Source organism: Xiphophorus maculatus, chromosome 7 (assembly GCF_002775205.1).
Source record: "Xiphophorus maculatus strain JP 163 A chromosome 7, X_maculatus-5.0-male, whole genome shotgun sequence".
NCBI lineage: Eukaryota > Metazoa > Chordata > Actinopteri > Cyprinodontiformes > Poeciliidae > Xiphophorus > Xiphophorus maculatus.
This window is the reverse complement of record NC_036449.1, coordinates 27,248,015-27,265,657: the sequence shown is the minus strand read 5'-3', so window position 1 is coordinate 27,265,657 and position 17,643 is coordinate 27,248,015. Positions and strand designations below refer to the sequence as shown.

At 37.6% G+C, this 17,643-nt stretch overlaps 1 protein-coding gene across 4 annotated transcripts in view; it reads right to left on the bottom strand.

The window, feature by feature from the left end:
* mylk (myosin light chain kinase) overlaps window positions 1–17,643 on the bottom strand; it is a 55,996-nt gene that overhangs the window by 11,331 nt on the left and 27,022 nt on the right. For all 4 annotated transcript variants that reach the window (XM_023337153.1, XM_023337155.1, XM_023337156.1 and 1 more), the window contains 3 exons: window positions 14,719–15,440; window positions 8,252–8,368; window positions 6,272–6,331 (listed from right to left, as the gene is read on the bottom strand). In XM_023337153.1, coding sequence (XP_023192921.1) covers window positions 6,272–6,331; window positions 8,252–8,368; window positions 14,719–15,440 — 899 coding nt within the window. The remainder of the gene's footprint in view (window positions 1–6,271; window positions 6,332–8,251; window positions 8,369–14,718; window positions 15,441–17,643) is intronic.

Below are 17,643 nucleotides of genomic sequence, written 5' to 3'. Positions count from 1 at the left end.
TGAATTTCTACCCAGAAATAAAAACTAAATATTACACATTATTATGTGTCTTTAATGAGCCAAATTCATGTAAATGTGAGCGCAACGCCCCCTGCTGCATGCAGGATTACTAACAAGAGAAAAACTGAGCTATAGTTTTCCAATTATCTTTTTCTACAGAACAAACAGAACAATTCACAGCTTTTATCGATAAATAAGGTTGTAAATATCTCAGATCAGAAAAATATGATCTACTTTGCAGAACAAACAGAACCAGAACACAGAGAACAAAACATTTCTTCTCAGCTACAGCAATTAAAGAGACCTGCTTGATCCTTTAAAAAAATCTTAAAGCCTTCAGTCAGAAATCTGGGCTTCAGTTTAATGTCGCCGAAACACATTTCAGGCTTTTTTCTCATTAATAATCTTAAATTTCCTTCCTGAACACCTGAAGTTGCTTAAATAAGTGACGCAGTTTTTAGTTTTTTAAAGGACAAAGTGATTTAAAGTGAGACTGAAGCCCAGAGGAACTTTTCATCAGGTTAGTTGCAGCCACAGTTAACGAAGTGCTTTCAAAGTGTCAAACAACTAAAATGAAAGTGTCAAACTTGAGGTCTGGGGGCCAAACCCGGCCCACCATAACTTTTTATGTGGCCCTCACTTAAACAAAACCTTCAAAATAACAGCTGTGTTCTTAAATTTTTATCAAATCAAAACCATTTTTAGCTGTATTCTGCCAAATTATATCAATATGAGAAGATGTTCAATATGGGAATAACTGATTGAAAGCAAATTCAACTATTTATAAATATTTTAATTGAATAGAAACAAGCCTAATTGCTCTGCACAGGGGAAATTCAAGCGTAGCAGCCGCAACAGGCAGAAAGGTTCACACAAAAACATTCTTCGTGTTAGAAACGATATAAATATATATAAAAAGATTAACAAGATCAATACATGATCAATACTTTCTGCTACAACTGACCCTTTGAGGACATTCATGATATTAATGTGAAACAAAATGAAAATGAGTTTGACACACCTGAACTAAAAGAAGAAAAAATAAATAAAATATAAAAATCAACAAAAGTAGAACAACAAACACTCTATAAACACTCTAGCTATAAGAGAAAGCTGCATTTCCATTAACTTTAGAACATTTTCAATATCAGTTTGCTTAATTGAAACATGCTTATTTTTTTAAAAAACACGTTTTTCAATAAAATTGTTTTTGTGCTGGACTGAGGTGTTTTTAACAAAACTGCAATGGAAACACTTTTTTCGCATCACACTAGTCATGCAATTTAACAAAGAGTACTAGTTAAAAAAATATCTTGTTTTATGTGAAATAATCTGCCAGCGGAAATAAATGTTTTAATCAATATTAAGAAATATTTGTCTTAAAACAATGATTCCTTCTGTAGCTTCTATAGCCAGCTGAAAAGTTACTCTTAAGTTTGGTTTGTCTTATTTCAAGTTGTACTGAGATGCTTTCAATAGAAACTGGATAAAAATACTTGAAGAGATTTTGTGTTTTTGCAGTGAAATAATAAAACAAAACCAGCTGAATGATCCAAACTTTCAATAACTTTCTGCTGTGTGAAGCTCAAGCTGCAGAGATGCACTTGTTTAAAAACAACAGGAAATGTAAGTTTCTGCCTGAGAAATCACTTATTTCCAGTCTGCTAAGTATTTAGACCCTAACTTGGAACCAGCAGGCTCAAGAAGATGAGCTTCTTAAAAGGAAAGCTGCTTCACTTTCAGGCTTTTCATCTGTGCTGTGAAGTAAAACGACATGCGAGTGAGGCAGAGAGCGCAGGCCTTAAATGGAAACGAGGGAGAGGAGCTCCCAGCCTCCATCTTCATCCCCCTCCAACCTCAACACCGCCATCCTTCCTGAGGGGAAAACTCTGCAGAGGAATGAGAGTCTCCGCAGATCCGACAAGCTCCGACCTTCAGGGAGGTGTCCAGGATAAAAATACTCTGAAAATATTTCACTTATCCTCCATTCAGTTCATAAATGAACCTTCACATAAATCAAACTGTTTTTTTTCTCCAGATGTTCTTGCAGTTGCAGGAATAATAACGATTTATGAATAGTGATGGTTTAATGTCTCTAAATTGTTCAGACTGTTATATTTGTATTTACTGAGAGCAAACAATTTCAGCAGGGCGTTGTAAACAGCCATATCACAGCCATAAAAGGACTGCAGAAGAAGAGTTCAGCTCTGAAGGCACACAAGAATGTGACGCAATCAGTCATTTTACAAGCCCTGCAGGGAGAAACACAACACTTATTATGGAACTGATGCAACAATTTCAGGAGCCAGATTCAATTTGAAAACTAAGAATAAATGCAGGTGGTTAATGGTGGCCTATTATGCTTTTTATGCTAGTATAAACATGTTCATTAACATTTCTTTGCACAAAATCATTCTTCGATAATGAGGTTTTGCTCACTTCTGTCTATTTTGAGTTCCATTTTTAGGACCTCGGTCCCTTTATATCCAAATAATCTGCTCCTGGCCACTCCCCCAAACTCAACGACGACACTCGCAAGTGCAAATGACTGCAAACAGATGCGCAATTATACAACAGTACATCTTTGAAAAGCATTAGTAGAGCCTCCTGCACAACCAACAACAGTGCAACTAGTGGTTTCTGGATGGTATGTCAATAACAAAACTCTTGTCTTTTTCAGCAGCCATTGTACAGCTCTCACAGCGGTAAAACCAGCTGACCAAATGTACTGGAGCTCAGCTTGGGTTGCCAGGTAACAGGCTAGGCTTCTGGAGTTGCTAGGTAACAGCGCAGTGATGTTACATCCCTGAGGTTTTTGAAATGGCTCAGTAAAAACATTTACTTATTGGCTGGATGTTATTTTTTTAAGTGCTTGGGATATTTTTTAAGCAGAAGAAAACTCAAATAAAACAGATGAATAAAACAAAATAGAAGTTTTTTTGTTTTTGCTGATAAATGAACTGCAGGTTGTCTTTTATGAAATTAAAATAGTTTGATATCTTAAACATAGAAAAAGGGGGAAAAAAGCACAAACAAGAACAACAAAAAATTGTGCAACAGGCTGATTTTTTTTTTACAGTACTGTACATTTATGAAGGTCTTGTATTGATTTCTAATATGAATTAATCTCCTTCAATTAAAGCTCAAGTTGCAAATGACAAAGCTTAAAATTTTTTGTTCTAACTTTGCAGGATTTTGCTGCAGGTAGGAAGATTCCTGGTGACAAAGCTGCAGTTTTATACAATCTGTCATTTCTAATGTTTCCCTCCACATTAGAGCCCAGCTGAAATAACAGCAGAGGCGTCGCCTTTAGTTTACATAATGACGGTTCCATCCGCTGACCTGCTGAGACCAAATCAGTGATTCCTCAGATGGGAACACCAGGCCTGTATTTCAGACCAGAACTGGTTCCCACCATCTAACGCTGGAAAATCTGTAAACAACATCAGTTTTATGGGGAATTAGGCCAATTTAAAATTAATCAAATAGAGCAGGAGTGATATAAACAGATTGAAATGAGCTGGCAGCGACTGATCCATGATGTCATCAACTATTTTAGAAAAACTTGCAAACAAATTAAACTTTACGGAACTTCATACACGTCTCATTTCTACGGCAGAGTATTAGGGCCATGTGAAGAAAAAAAAAATGAGAAGAAGGTTTTAGCAATGCATGCTTAAAGTTACACAGAAATAAAGTTGAAATAATGAGCAGAAAGTTGTAATTATATGAGAAGAAAGTCATTATTAGAATAAAGTCTCACAAGAGGAAAGTCGAAATAATAGGAGAATAAAATTACAATATTTTGAGGATAGTCATAGTACTGAGAATAAAGTCATAAAAGAATAAAGTTGAAATATTATAAGAATAGTTGTAATAATATGAAAATATTATTTTGAGAAAAAGTAATTATACTGACTTTATTCTTGTAATTTTATTAGTTTTATTTTCTTAGCTTTGCCCTAATACTCCGTCATACATCCCAGCTTTAAATCCTCTGTTGTTCTTCTGACTTTAATGTTTTAATTATCTTCTCTGGGTTCAGTTTCAGTTTTTCTCTCTCCGTGTTTTCCCAAACGGACCGTATTATCGGATCAGATCCTGCAGAGTGTTGATTTCTGGACGTCGCTTTGATGAGAAAAACTCTGCTAACTGACTCAGGATTTAATGCAATAACCCCACAGAGTCAGGTTTTATGTGTCGGTTTCTGTTCTGTGGAACAACAGAGAACGATGTTGCGTTTTATCATCTGGTTATTGGTTCCAGCTGCAGCGGCGAATCGGACACTTAGGAATGCACACGTGCTCAGATGCACATCAAGCAGAAGGATTTAGAGTCAGATCATAAAGATAAGAGCAGATTTTCCACTGAGGCTGCAGACAGAAAACAGAAAACGTCATAAAACGCTTGTGCAACATATGTTTAACTGATGCCATGTGATGGAGAAACTGACTCCATGCTGCTTCAAACAGGACAAATCGGAGCTATTAGTTTAAAACAGAAAGATTTTCATCATGGATACATGTTCACTTCTCACTGAGTCACATTTGTTTTCTTACAATATCAAAAACCTAAATCTAAGTAAGATTAAATATCTTAGATTAAGGGGAATTATGTTTTTTTCTTTTCTGAAAAGATCATTTTTCCTCACAGAGAGGCTTTTATGTTAGAACTTTTCCCTCATTTTAAGTGTTTTGTCAAGATATTAAAGCTTGATATTAAGAAAATACCACTTATTATGAGTAAATGTGTGAAAGAAGCTAAAATATCAATAATTACAAAACAAATTTCACGTCTAGAACTTATTTTCAAAGTAAAAAAAAAAATCTTATTTTAAGCACAAAAAAATCACTTAACTAAATCTCTTCAGATAATTAAAACAGAAGTTGTTGACAAATAGCATTCTGACTCTCCTAGTGCTGCACACTGTTAAAATTGCATATTTAAAAAAATATTTAAATGTTGTTCCTCTGATATACAGAACAATAATACCCAAAATGTTGCAAGTATTTTGGATCTTTACCTGGAATTTTGATCTAGACAAAAATTGTCACACTAGCGAGAAAAACGAGATTATTTTCGTTTTGTACAAATAACTTTGAAATATTTGACAATTTTCCAAATGCATATGAAGTTATTTTGTATTATCAATAGCCATATAAAGCTTTAAGTTCAGACCAAATGTCCACAAAATGGTTGTCATGCGGTGTGAGACTATAATGTACATTTTGAACAGGCAATAGTTTGGACAATCTGATGATGAAACTAGAACTGGAGAGTTTTGAATTGTCATGAGAAGAGATCTGTTATTTTGTATTATTTTTAGTCAAAAAACTATAAATCTGACACCACCTGTAGTGGTCGATGTTTGGTGTGACATTATTTAAATCAAATTTTAATATTTCTTACAGAATTTTTTTTTTTTTTTGACTAATTCTTAAAAATGATTGTTTCTACGTGGCTAATTATGAGCTAGCTGCAGGCTAGATGTTCCTAGCTTGCTAATAAATTAGCTTTAATGAAAATGTCATATGTTGTGACATAATGTTAGAGAAATGTTGAATGCAGACCCTGTGAGGAGAAAAAACCCAGTACTCATATATTTCTTTCTTACTTTAAAGCATCTGACTCTTTACCTACACTGCAAAAACAGAAAATCTTACTAGTATTTTTATCGAGTTTGTAGTGCAAATATCTTAATACACTTGTGATAAGGCAAAACTAACTTACACAAGTAATTTTTCAGTGAGATATAAGAGCTTGTTTTAAGAAAATAATTTCTTAACATTGATAAAAAGTTCTAGTTTCACTGGCAGATTATTTTACTTATGGAAAAAAAAGTCTTGTTATAAATGGAGCTAGTACTTTTTGGTTTGCTCCTATGTCTCACTGAAACATTACCTGTAAGTTAATTTTGTCCTATTTCAAGTATAGCCAGATGTTTCTCCTAGAAACTGGACTAAAATACTTTGTAAGATTTGGTGTTTTTTGCAGTGTGAAGCTGAGATCAGGAGAGAGATGTTCCAATATTCAGAGGACGTCCACCGTTTACTGCAACGGAGCTCTGAACAATAATCTGACAGTGATTTACGAACTGATGTTTCCAACGATACACAGAGTCGCTTTAAAATAGAAACCTCCCGCTGCGTGTGTGTGTGTGCGTGCGTAGGCGTGTGTGTGTGTGTGTGTGGGAACCAGTAATCCCAGTCTGTAGCTCCTTATTGGGACAAAAGGAAAGAGGCTGGCGCGGCTGCATATTTTGGAAACTCACTCTCTGAGGTCGGAGCTGCCTTCTTAGACTTCTTGTCTGTCGGAGAGTTTTCTGGTGGATCTGGAGGAGGACACACACACACACACACACACCCACACACACACACAGAGGAGACTTTAAACGCAGGACAAACAGCTTCACTCAGTGTCACAGTTTACATTCTAGGAGTTTTGGTTGGAAACCTCTCAGAATGAGGCAATAACAGCTGCAGAGCCTAAAATCAACAGTTAGTATAAGAAGTGAGAGTCGATTCTGATGATTCCAATGAACTGAAGCAGAGTTGATGGACTCAGACCTGAACCTTAAGAGCAACACAAAGATGGTTAGAAAGTCGGCCTTCTATCACTTGAAGAACATTTCCAGGATTAAAGAACTAATGTCACAGCAAGATCTAGAGAAACTCATCCACACGTTTATCTTTAGTTGCATTAATTACTGCAACATGTGTGGTTTGGATTTAATTTCTTATTTAATGGAAACACTGCAATTGCAAAATTGTATTTATTCCATTTTAACAGAATACGATCCATCCTGAGCCGATATGTTAACTGGTAAATATCATTCTGATGATTCTGTTACATCTTCACAGAAAAAAAAGAAAAATCAGAGAAGAAGAGCATCCAGCTGTTTTTTCTTTACTTCTTCTCCAGCAAACCAAACTGCTGTTGTCCAACTCTTCATGTAATGAAGAAGCAGCTGATTTCCAGTCAGCAGTTTCCTTCTTCCCAGTAACCGTTTGTGATAAATGCTGTTTGTTTGTGTTCATTTGTTCTAATTACAGGAAGCTGCAAACAAACGGAGGCTCCTTAGGAATCAGGGAGGAGACCTGAGGTTCCTGAACTGATCTCTCTCCAAACCTGCAGCTCCTTTCACAGACTCAGGTGTTTATATTAATTTGTTCATTTTAGCAAAAAATGCTCATTATTGCAGAGTAATTTTCGTTTTCATTTTAAGTCGATGCTGGAAAACGCAACTTCTTAAAGGCCTTTCACTAAATCTTTATGTTTACTCCCTCGCATGTTCTCTGCTCAGTCTATGGGTTGCGAAAAAACATAAAATGATTCCTACAGGAAGGAAAACTAAATGAAACCAATGATTTTCTACTATCAGTGTTTGTTGTACTGAATAAAAAGAAAACTTTTTTCCCTTAATGGAGGGATGAAAACCCCTCTAAGGCTGCAGTCACACAGCAGGTCTGGGTGCACAATTCCGATTTTCTGCTGAAATAAGGTCTTTTTTTGCATGTTACTAATTAAACATGACCGTAATCAGACTTCTGTGTGAACAATTTACGACCTCAAAGCGACCAGCATGTGCAGAAGAAGAATGTTCACGCAGCAAAACTTTTTTTATGGAAGTAATAATGGATATCGCAGCTTATGGATCAATTTTAAAGTTTATTCAGCAACAAGACCCGAGAGTATAGTCACAAGATCGTAAGAACCCGAAGGAAGATAAGAAAAAGAAAACACAACTAAGAGGATCAGCGTCTCAACTTCTGCAGAGAGTCTGTTTGGATATGTAGTCGGAACCAAAAGTGGTGGGATTGTGATGTGATGCGCTTCACTAACGGATTGCTTTCTAAAAGTGAATAATTATAATTTCATTCGCATCCTAATTTAAACCGTCTGACTCTTTCTGGTACAAAATGTTGACTCATGTCTCGCATCCATGACATAAATGCCAGATAAAATGTAGACATCACCGTTCTGAAGCTTTGAAAACAACTGGATACAAATCCAATTTAAACCCACATGTGGATGGTTACAGATTGGATTTTTTTGGAGTGAAAAGATCGGAATCGGGCCGCTCAAACTGTAGTGAAAACGTGAATTTGGATCATTTACCTGCTGTGTGAACATAACCTAAGGGGCTTCTTTGTGTCTGAACAATTCCCTTTAAACCACTAAAACCAGAGTTTATCTATTTTAAGTCTCGGTCACTTATATCTAAAGGTGTGAGAGACGATGAGGTTCTTACCGTCGACTAGAACCATACAGGAGCACTCCGCTCTGCCGGCCGAGTGCTCAGCTCTGCATTTGTACTGGCCTTCGTCCTCCGGCAAAGCTTTGTCGATGGTCAGAGAGCAGAGGCCGCCTGAAAAACACGACAGAAAACATTTATCACCCAGAACACTGAGGATTAACTAACCAGCTGGATTTACAGCATCGAGATACAAATCCAGCCCTTATTTGACCAGATTCCAGTGACCTTGATCAACAGTCTTCCAGATTTTCTGGAGATCTTTCAGACTTTTTCCTTTGACCAATAAAAATCCAGCAATAAAAACTCTCTTAAACATAAACTCAGCATTGAGCAGATACTCAGCTCTCAGGTGATCGTTATACGGTTTAATTTATACTCCACATTTCCAATTTACTTGTTTTGAGGAAAAACAACAGAATTTTGTGTTCATGACAGCATGAACCTGCTGTCATGTTCATGCATTTAAAAATAAAAGTCCCACAGACATATTTTTAGACTTTTGCCAACAGTAAAGGGATAAATCCCCAGCAGGATTGGATTCTAGATCATGAAAGGATTTGCTTTAATAAATCAATGTCACTATTTATTCATTTTCAGACTGTGGAAAATAAAGGGGACAGAACGTTATAAAAGAGCAAATAATAAACTGGCTGTAAATTTTTAAGTTAAATTTATAATAAAATTAAAACTTATTTCTTCACACTATAGTTGTTGCAGATACTTTTTATCTTGTGGAAGGAAATCCAATTAGTTCTTATATTGAAGAAAAAATATAAATCTGTTTTTGGGTCAGTTTGTGAATAAAGCAAACCCAGAAAGTCATAATGAAAAAAACAAAAACAAAACACAAAATCTTACCAAGTATTTTGTCTAGTTTCTAGTGAACATTTTTTAGTACACTTGAATTAAGATAAAAGACCTTAAAAGTCTTGTTTCAGCAAAGTAAATAAGTGTGTTTTAGGTCAATAACACTTGAATATAAATGCAAAAACATATTAGTTACACTTTTCCACTTTAAACAGGAAAAATGTCTTATGTGTGGAAATAATATTTATTTTTCTCCTACTGAGTCTGAGCATCGTCCCAACAGAAAAAAACCATTAAATCAGCAGGAAAATTCAAACCTCAAACATTTTATGATGCAAAACAAATGAATGCTTTGATGTTTCACCACACAACATCTGAGAGTTATTAATACTGCTGCCCATGTTGAAACAGTTTCACTATTACAACAGGAAATCTACTGCCTGATTCAGATTACTAAACACATTAGCATTTAAAAAACAATCTAGTAAATCAGTTGTGTCCAATTTACAAATAAATTATAGAAATTGTTTGGAGCCCTCGGTCTAAACTTGCCGCTACTTTACATACTAAAGTCCACTGTCTTATAAAAGACTCACATTCTAGTTATTTAATACTGGTTTTAGTTCGTGTATATATTTTTTTATTTCTTTTTTCCCTTTTGCATTATCCTGTTTTTCATTCCAATCATTGTAATCTCTTTGTAATGAAATTGGCATTACGTTGTGACTACATATAAAATTTGCTTCCTTGTGAATCAATAAAGATAAAATAAAAAGACAACAATGACAAAAAATACATTTTACACACTTTGAAGACTGATTGATATACTGAATTTAATACGTCAAGTTTTATTCCAACTGAGACTTCTTAAATAATCATATAGAGGTTACAGAATATGAATTTGTGTGGTAGCCTTTAGCAAAATATAACAAAAATTATGAGAAGTTTCTAAATGCTACATTGGTTCATGTGCCTGGCATCAGTCAGGAAAACTGTCATGCATGAATAATGTTCATAATGAATAATGAACATTTTTTTCACTGTTATTCTAACAGTGAAACTAAACAGCCTGACAAGAGTTTTCTGAACCAGAGATCTCACATGTTGTTTATGAAGGAAAATAGTTCTGCTTTAAGGAATGACAACTCAACTCGACTTTTTCTGCCGAGTCAGTTTGGTCAAGAGGTTTCAGGTCATCTGTGTTAAAATGTCTTAATTTTGTGGATGCCACCGTCTGACTGATAAACTTAAAGGAGTAGAAGGACAAATGGGAAACTCAGCAGGTTACACAACTGAGGATGGCAGAGAGAAAAGTCACCTTTTAGATCAGATTTCACCATAATCACACAACCACAAACACTCCATTAATTACTACTTGTCCTTTCATATCATACAAGATGATCTGTTGAGATCATGAGCCATCTGAGACTTCAGATCATGCAGCTGGAGTTGCAGAACCAAAACGGGGGTGGCCTAAAACTCACATCATTCATCTGTGAACATGCAGACATGTTAAAAATCTCTTAGTGCTTTTACACCGGATAGTCCAATAGTCTCGATTCGATTGGGGACCAAAGTTACATTTCTTAAATTTTGAGCTGCTGTGGTTCACTTTCACGCTGCACCAAGTCAAAACCAAACCCTTTGAGTGACCTGTTCCCCCCTGGACCAAGAACCACTGAAGGAAATGAAGTAAAAACGTTTGAAGACACTGAGTTCAACTTTCTTCTTCACAAAATGAAAACAAAAACGGAGTAGCATCAAATTTTAGTCATTGCAGGATTCCTCTTTTGTCTGTGCTAAAAGACTTTGAGTCATTTCTCCCAATAGACTCTCGTGTTTGTTTTGATTGTACCCAGAATGCCTTGTGCTGTAGTTTGCTTCCTGCTTTTGGAATGGTCTCCGATCCACTTGGAGGACCAGAGTTCACCTTTTTCACTGCAAAAACAAAATCTTACCCAGTAGTTTTGGTCTGGTTTCTAGTGCAAATATCTTATTAGTGGAAATACAACAAACCTCTTATAAGAAAGTTTTCAGCAAGTTATTGGTGCTTGTTTTAAGTCAATAATTCTTTGACATTGATGAAAGAATACTTGTTCCATTGGCAGATTATTTCACTTATAACATGTGAAAAATGTTATAAGTGTTATAAATGTATAATGTTTTATAAGTGAAATAGTCTGCCAACAGAACAAGTACTTTTGAATCATTATTAAGAAATTATTGACAAACAAGCTCCTATATCTTCAGAAAAGTAACTTAAAAATTCATTTTGTTTAGATATCTGCACTAGAAACTAATACTTGGTAAGATTTTGTGTTTTTGAAGTGTTGATCCACATCAAGAGTTTCATTATGCATTTACATGTTTCAAATCAAATCAGACTTTCAAGGCAAACGAACTGGAGTTTGATTAAAGTGGACTAAACAGATCTGGTGTGAATGCAGCCTAAAATACAAGCAGATCAGACACACTGAGCGCGCTTTGGACACAACTTCTCATCTTCAAGATATCTGAATGCAACAGCTATCCACATACTGAATAAAAATACCAAATTAAAGTTGAAACATCACAGAATAAACAGGGTAGAGCAGCTGTAACATGTCATGCATGTACAGTCATTGCCAATGAATTTATATTACTGTAACTGTTCGTGTTCTGATTGTGACAGCTGGTGAATTATATGCGTCAATCAAGGGCAATAAATCAGAGTCAAACAGGTGCAAATATGAATGTGTTGCAAAAGAAGGCAGCTGAGGAATGGCATGTGACTTAGAGGGATTCAGATTTATTTACTGATGAAGTGAGAGATCTCAGACTCAGTATTTATGTGTCAATAATATCAGGTGTTTATGTCACTTTGGAATCTGCAAAAGTCAAGCAGCATTTTTTTCTACGCAGTATTGTTTCCAGAATTTGTACCAGATTAGGACTTTTTATTCTTAGAGTTGTGGTTATGCAATAATCAATGCAAAACTGCAAAGCAGTCTCAGCAAATCATAAAATCAATAAATGTTCTCAGCCACAGATGAAATAAGAGATTTCTGACAATAATCAGAGGTGGATAATGAGAACTGATACTTGTGTTTAAAGCACAGCAGCACAGAGAGCGATGGAGTAAATTCATCTCGTGGTTTAAAACCAGAATGTTCTGATATTGTTTGTTCTGGAGCTGCTGACATCAGTTCCCTGCTGCAAATAACAGCAACAACACATCACTGCGTGTTTGAGGCTGCTGTGACCTCTGACCTTCAACATGGACCACCTCAATGTATGCCTGCAGAGCTGGAACAGAGGCTGTCCTGAAGGCTAAAATAACATGCTGAAGGATTACTGCACACACACACACACACACACACACACACACAGACGTTCATAAACACACACACACTGGGAGTCCCAGGCATTCGTAAACACACGCGTGTTCAAGCAGATCTAACTGCAAATCTCTACTGTGGCGGCAAAGTTTCTATCCGTGTGAGAAATTCTGCTCAGTTTATATCTGTGTGAAGGTTATTAGAGGATTTTATTTTTAAATTGATACAAATCGATTCAATTAAGTGCAAATATATAAAATCAACTCAGTTTATAGCAATTGAATGTAATCATTTAGTCACATTTTGATCAAACTTATTGACAGAGATAATCCATTGATCATTTAAGTTAATCAACTGCTAAAACTTTTTTCTGTCTCAGGAAGTTTATCCAGTTGATTTCAATCATTTACTGTGTGGCGATCATGAGGTGACAGTAGAAACGAACAATTCCCTTTAAACACAATGAAAGTGCTAGCAGAAGCTAGCTCAGTGTGGCGACTTATTTTATGATTGTGGATGTAGCTGTGATGCAATTTGGTCAATAAATGTTTTAAATGTGCCATATAAATAAATGTGAGGCTTGATAACTGCAGTAACAGTGACTTGGTTTCTTTAAGGGACTTTGAATCATCTGATCAACATCTGGGCCAGTTAAACAATCTTAGACTCCAGATTTCAGACATCTGAGAACTTATTTTGATTTGGGTCCATTTGTTTTTGGCAGGTTTTTAAAGTTTTCCTGGTTCTTGCATTAAACATGCAGTAAAAAGCTAAAGTGATCTGAGTCATGCCAGACCCGTTTACTTTGCTTTAATGAAACTCCAGTTCATCTAGAATCTCCGGTTCATTTGTGAAGGCGTGAAAGTGGAATCGAACTGTGATATGAACCAAGAAAGCGAACTGTGGTTCACCTACAAACTTCGGTCTCGGTTCGGTTGAATTGAGTTCTGGTGCGGTTTGAATGGATATGTGAACACCAGCGGACCAGAGACCGCTCCAAATGAAGGAAGTGGACTACAGAGCAGGGCATTCTGGGTAAATGTAACCAAAAGAAACTTGTGACTTTCTCTCTTTCTCATCCACAAACTCCAAAGTTTCTTCACTTATTAAAAAAACTGAAGGAGCAGAAAATTGGAAGCACTGGAAGCAGCTGAAGCTCTGAACATGCAGCAGATCTCAAACAGCGTCTGATTCAGAGATTCAGCAGGACAGATGACACAAAACTGTTTTTTAAATTTATTTTGTGCATTTCCACTCAGCATGTCACTGCATATGAAGCTTTTAAACAGCCATTGTTTCAAAACGGATCAAAACTTCTGTTATATAAATCCTTCAGTTTAAAGTAATTTTAATGAGATGCTAGAAAAGCAACAAAGTAACTAGATTAGTTTTATTTATCAGCTGCTTTGAGCACAAAGTACACACTGCTGATCAGCTGGCTGAACAAAAACTAATATTTTCCTAACAGGCACTGCTGCTGTTGGAAAAACAGAGGAATCTGTCACGTTTCTTCCTAACTGAGGATGACTAAAAATAGATCAGTACCAAGAGGAGAAGCTAGGTGGCGCTGTGGAGCGTTAGTGTAGAAGTTGATTTAGAAAATAAGAGATTGTAATCGCACAAAGCTGGAATATACGGAAGAGGATTAGGGTCATAAAAAATAAAAAAGGAGGAATTCTGACTTTAATCTCAATTCCGATGTTTTTCTCAATTTTGACTAATCTGCTAAGATCAAAAATCAGATTTCTGAGAAAAAAAATTTTCTTTTTTGTTTTTCAGTGGCAGCATAATCCAGATTCCAGCATAATCTAGCCCAACACTGACTTTTCTAAACTACAAAAATATTTTTTTAATTGAAATTAGTCCAGAAAAAAAGAAAACAGTGCCATTGCTGGAATCATATAAACCAGCTCTATGTTTATAGTTTATTAATGAAAAAGTTGAAGTCATGTTGTCATTTGTGATGTGGAGCTACAGGTTGACCCTTCGCCGTGCGTCAGGGGCCAGTCTGGATGTAAACAGAGCCGCTGCAACCTGCAGGAATGACGAATGTGGAGGCCTGGAGTACAGTTAATGCTGCGTGTGTAAAGTGATCTTTCCCATCTGAAATAGCCACAATACTCGGTGGTCTCACATCACATCCTGCATCTCTATGCTCTTTTGTTTCACATCTGCGATCTATTAATAGAGTCTGAATCCTTTGAGCTTCATCGGCAGCTGCTCTTGCTCCTCTTCCTCCTCCATCAGCATGGCTCACACCAACTTCTAACAAACAAGCCCTCCGTCTCGGCGTTGATTTCTAATTTCATTTCTGAAAGTGTGTGTGTGAACTCTGACCTTCGTTGGCGAGGATGATGAACTTGGACGGTTTGACGGTTTTCCCGTCCAGCGTCCAAGTGACGGTGACATCAGCAGCTGCGGCGGAGGCGAGGCGACACTCCAGCCGGAGCCGCTGACCGTCCAGCACCGTCACGTCCTTCAGCTTCTCCACGAACTCCGGCGCCGTCCCTCCTCCGCCACCTCCCTTTCCTCCCTCGCTCTTCTGGTCGTGAAGCCCTCCATCCACGCAGTTGTTCACCTTCTCTCCGTTCTTCTCAGGGGTCGCCGCCGGAGTCATCTTCTTCTTGTTGGTGAGGACGGAGCGCAAGTCTCCAGCGTTCTTCGGAGGCGTTTCGGCCGGCTTGTTGCCGTTGCTGCCAGCGGCGCCCTTCTTCCCCAGGACGCTCCGGAAGTCCACCTGCTGCGGGGAGTTCGCCTTCTCCTCCGCCTTGCCTTTGACGCCCCGGAGGTTGGCCTTAAAATCCATCTTCTGGGTGTTGGTGTCACCGTCGGGGGGCAAAGCTCGGCGTCCCAGCAGCGAGCGAAAGTCCAGCTGCTGCGCCTCCCTCTGTCGCAGCTCCTCTTCACCGCGCTCCCTCGTTTCCACGCTGCGCTTGAGGAGTCCTCGGGGATCTTCCTCCTTCTTCTTCTTCTCCTCCTCACCAGCCTCCTGCCTCTGCAGACTGACCCTCCTGCTTTCTCCTCCTCCTCCTCCTGGTCTTCCTCTGGCTGCTGCGGTCCTGCAGAAACAAGCGCAAAGAGAGATGGAGTGAAGTAGAGAGAATAAACAACGCCGAGGCTCCGCCCACTTTGGAGTCAGGAAAAAGGAGGATGAGGAGTTCAACTCAAACTGCTTGTTACATCACAGGTGACTCAGCTTTCCTTTTATGGGCATGAATGAACTGATCTTCATCGGGCCCATTTCATGACTGGGACTCCTCTTCACCTCGTTCTGCTCTGTCCTTGTGTTGGAGCTGCAGCTGGTTGCTTGCAGAGATCAGAGGATCCATGTGGAGGAAATGCTGGCTCTGATTGGTTGGGCTGATACGCTCAGATTAGAGAAGCTTTGGGAATTGTTGGATATGAAACAGGCGGATTGATGGGAACAGAGGGAGGGCTGGGAGTGGGACGGGTGAATGAAAACAGAAATGTGAATGTAAAGAACTGACTGAGGAGAATCACATCTGACAGTTCAGGTCATGCTGGATGCAGTAAAAAACAAGCCAACTGTATTAAAGGTGACCTATCATGCTTCATTGAACGGGATAGGAGAAGTCGGGGCTGTACAAAACATTTCAATTACATTTTTTGCTCAAAATCATTTTTATTTAATGAGATTTTAGTCTCTATTTTGAGCTCCTTTCAGAAATAGCCTTTTTTTGGGGCGCATTGTCACTTTAAACCCAAATAAGCTGCTGACCACGCCCCCCCACCTCAACGTTTACACTCACATATTAAACTGCTGCAAACAGATGCAAAATTATTCAACCGTACATCTTTGAAAAGCAGACGTGGAGCCTCCTGCACAACCAACAAGCGGCGTACGGTTTCTGAACAGTGTCTGCAAGATCACAACATCTTAAAAAGTATTTTCAACTAAATTCTAGTGGAAATATCTCAGTACACTTGAAATAAAAAATGAAAATTTACTTACAAGTAACTTTTCAGCAAGATATAGGAGCTTGTTTTAATTCACAAATTCTTGAATATTGATAAAATGTTCTAGTTCCACAGGCAGATTATTTCACTTATAATATAGAAAAATGTCTTGTAAGCAAAAATATCTGCCGGTGGATCTATATTTTGCTCAAAAGCTACTTGCAAGTCAATTTTGTCTCATTTCAAGTGAACTAAGATATTTGCACTAGAAAGTAGAATAAAAATACTATGTCAGAGTTTGTGTTTTTGCAGTGCATGTCAACAACAAAACACTTGTGTTTTCCAGCAGGTTTTCTAAGCCGTTTATATGAGCAGTTGAGACCCAAATAGAAATACAAAACTGAGTAAAATGTGAATTTTGCACAGTACATTAATAAACTTTCTTATACTCTGCCTGTCATTTCAGCCTGTTCTGTCACACTGAAATCCTTCATTCATTAAACATCTGTCGTTTTCTGCTTTTCACTCATTCCAGTGGGATGTCTGTGGGAATCGGAGTCCATGGAGACTCCAGCATGACTTCCTCTATAAAACTGTGCAACACCACTGCAATGAATTATGGAGCGAATGCCTAATGACAATCCACATCCACTTTGATTTTTACCTCACCCCTGTCTCGTTGTCCTTTGCACAGAGAAACTCTGTCTGACCTTCCCTGACCTTCTCCATCAGCAACTTAGGCAGAGATTTCCTCACTCAGCATGAAGCATCACTGCTACTCACTGATCATCGCCTCTCCTCCTATCCAAGCTCCAACACGTCTTTCCCACATATTTTCACCCTTGTTTTTTAAAATCAATTCCTCACTGACTTGCAGTAGTTTCAACATATTCATTGTCTGTTATTGTAAAAATACCAACAGCGAATGAATCTTCTGAGCACAAAACAAACATGACTGCAGGACGGCTGTGACCCGTGGGTTGAGTTGTTCCACGAGCCTCCATGTGTTGTTGTGTTTCCTCTGTTGGGATTTTCCTGCTACATCAGCAAAAAGCTGATGGTGATGGAGACGGATCCTCTTTCAGTCATCAGAGAAGTGTTTAAAGTATGAACAAGCGCTAAACCTCTTCATGCAGCAGCAGCCATTCAAAGCTGTCAAAGTCTCAAGCAGCTTTACAATGTGACAAGTTTTTATTGAATTGCAGATAAGTGATTTTAATTGATTCCTTAATTGCAAAAATGGTGACACAAGATATGTTTATGTCAAATTACATTAGGAGATGATGCACCATCTTTCCTGATTTTGTAATAGTGAAATAAATAAAATAAAATAAATAAAACCTA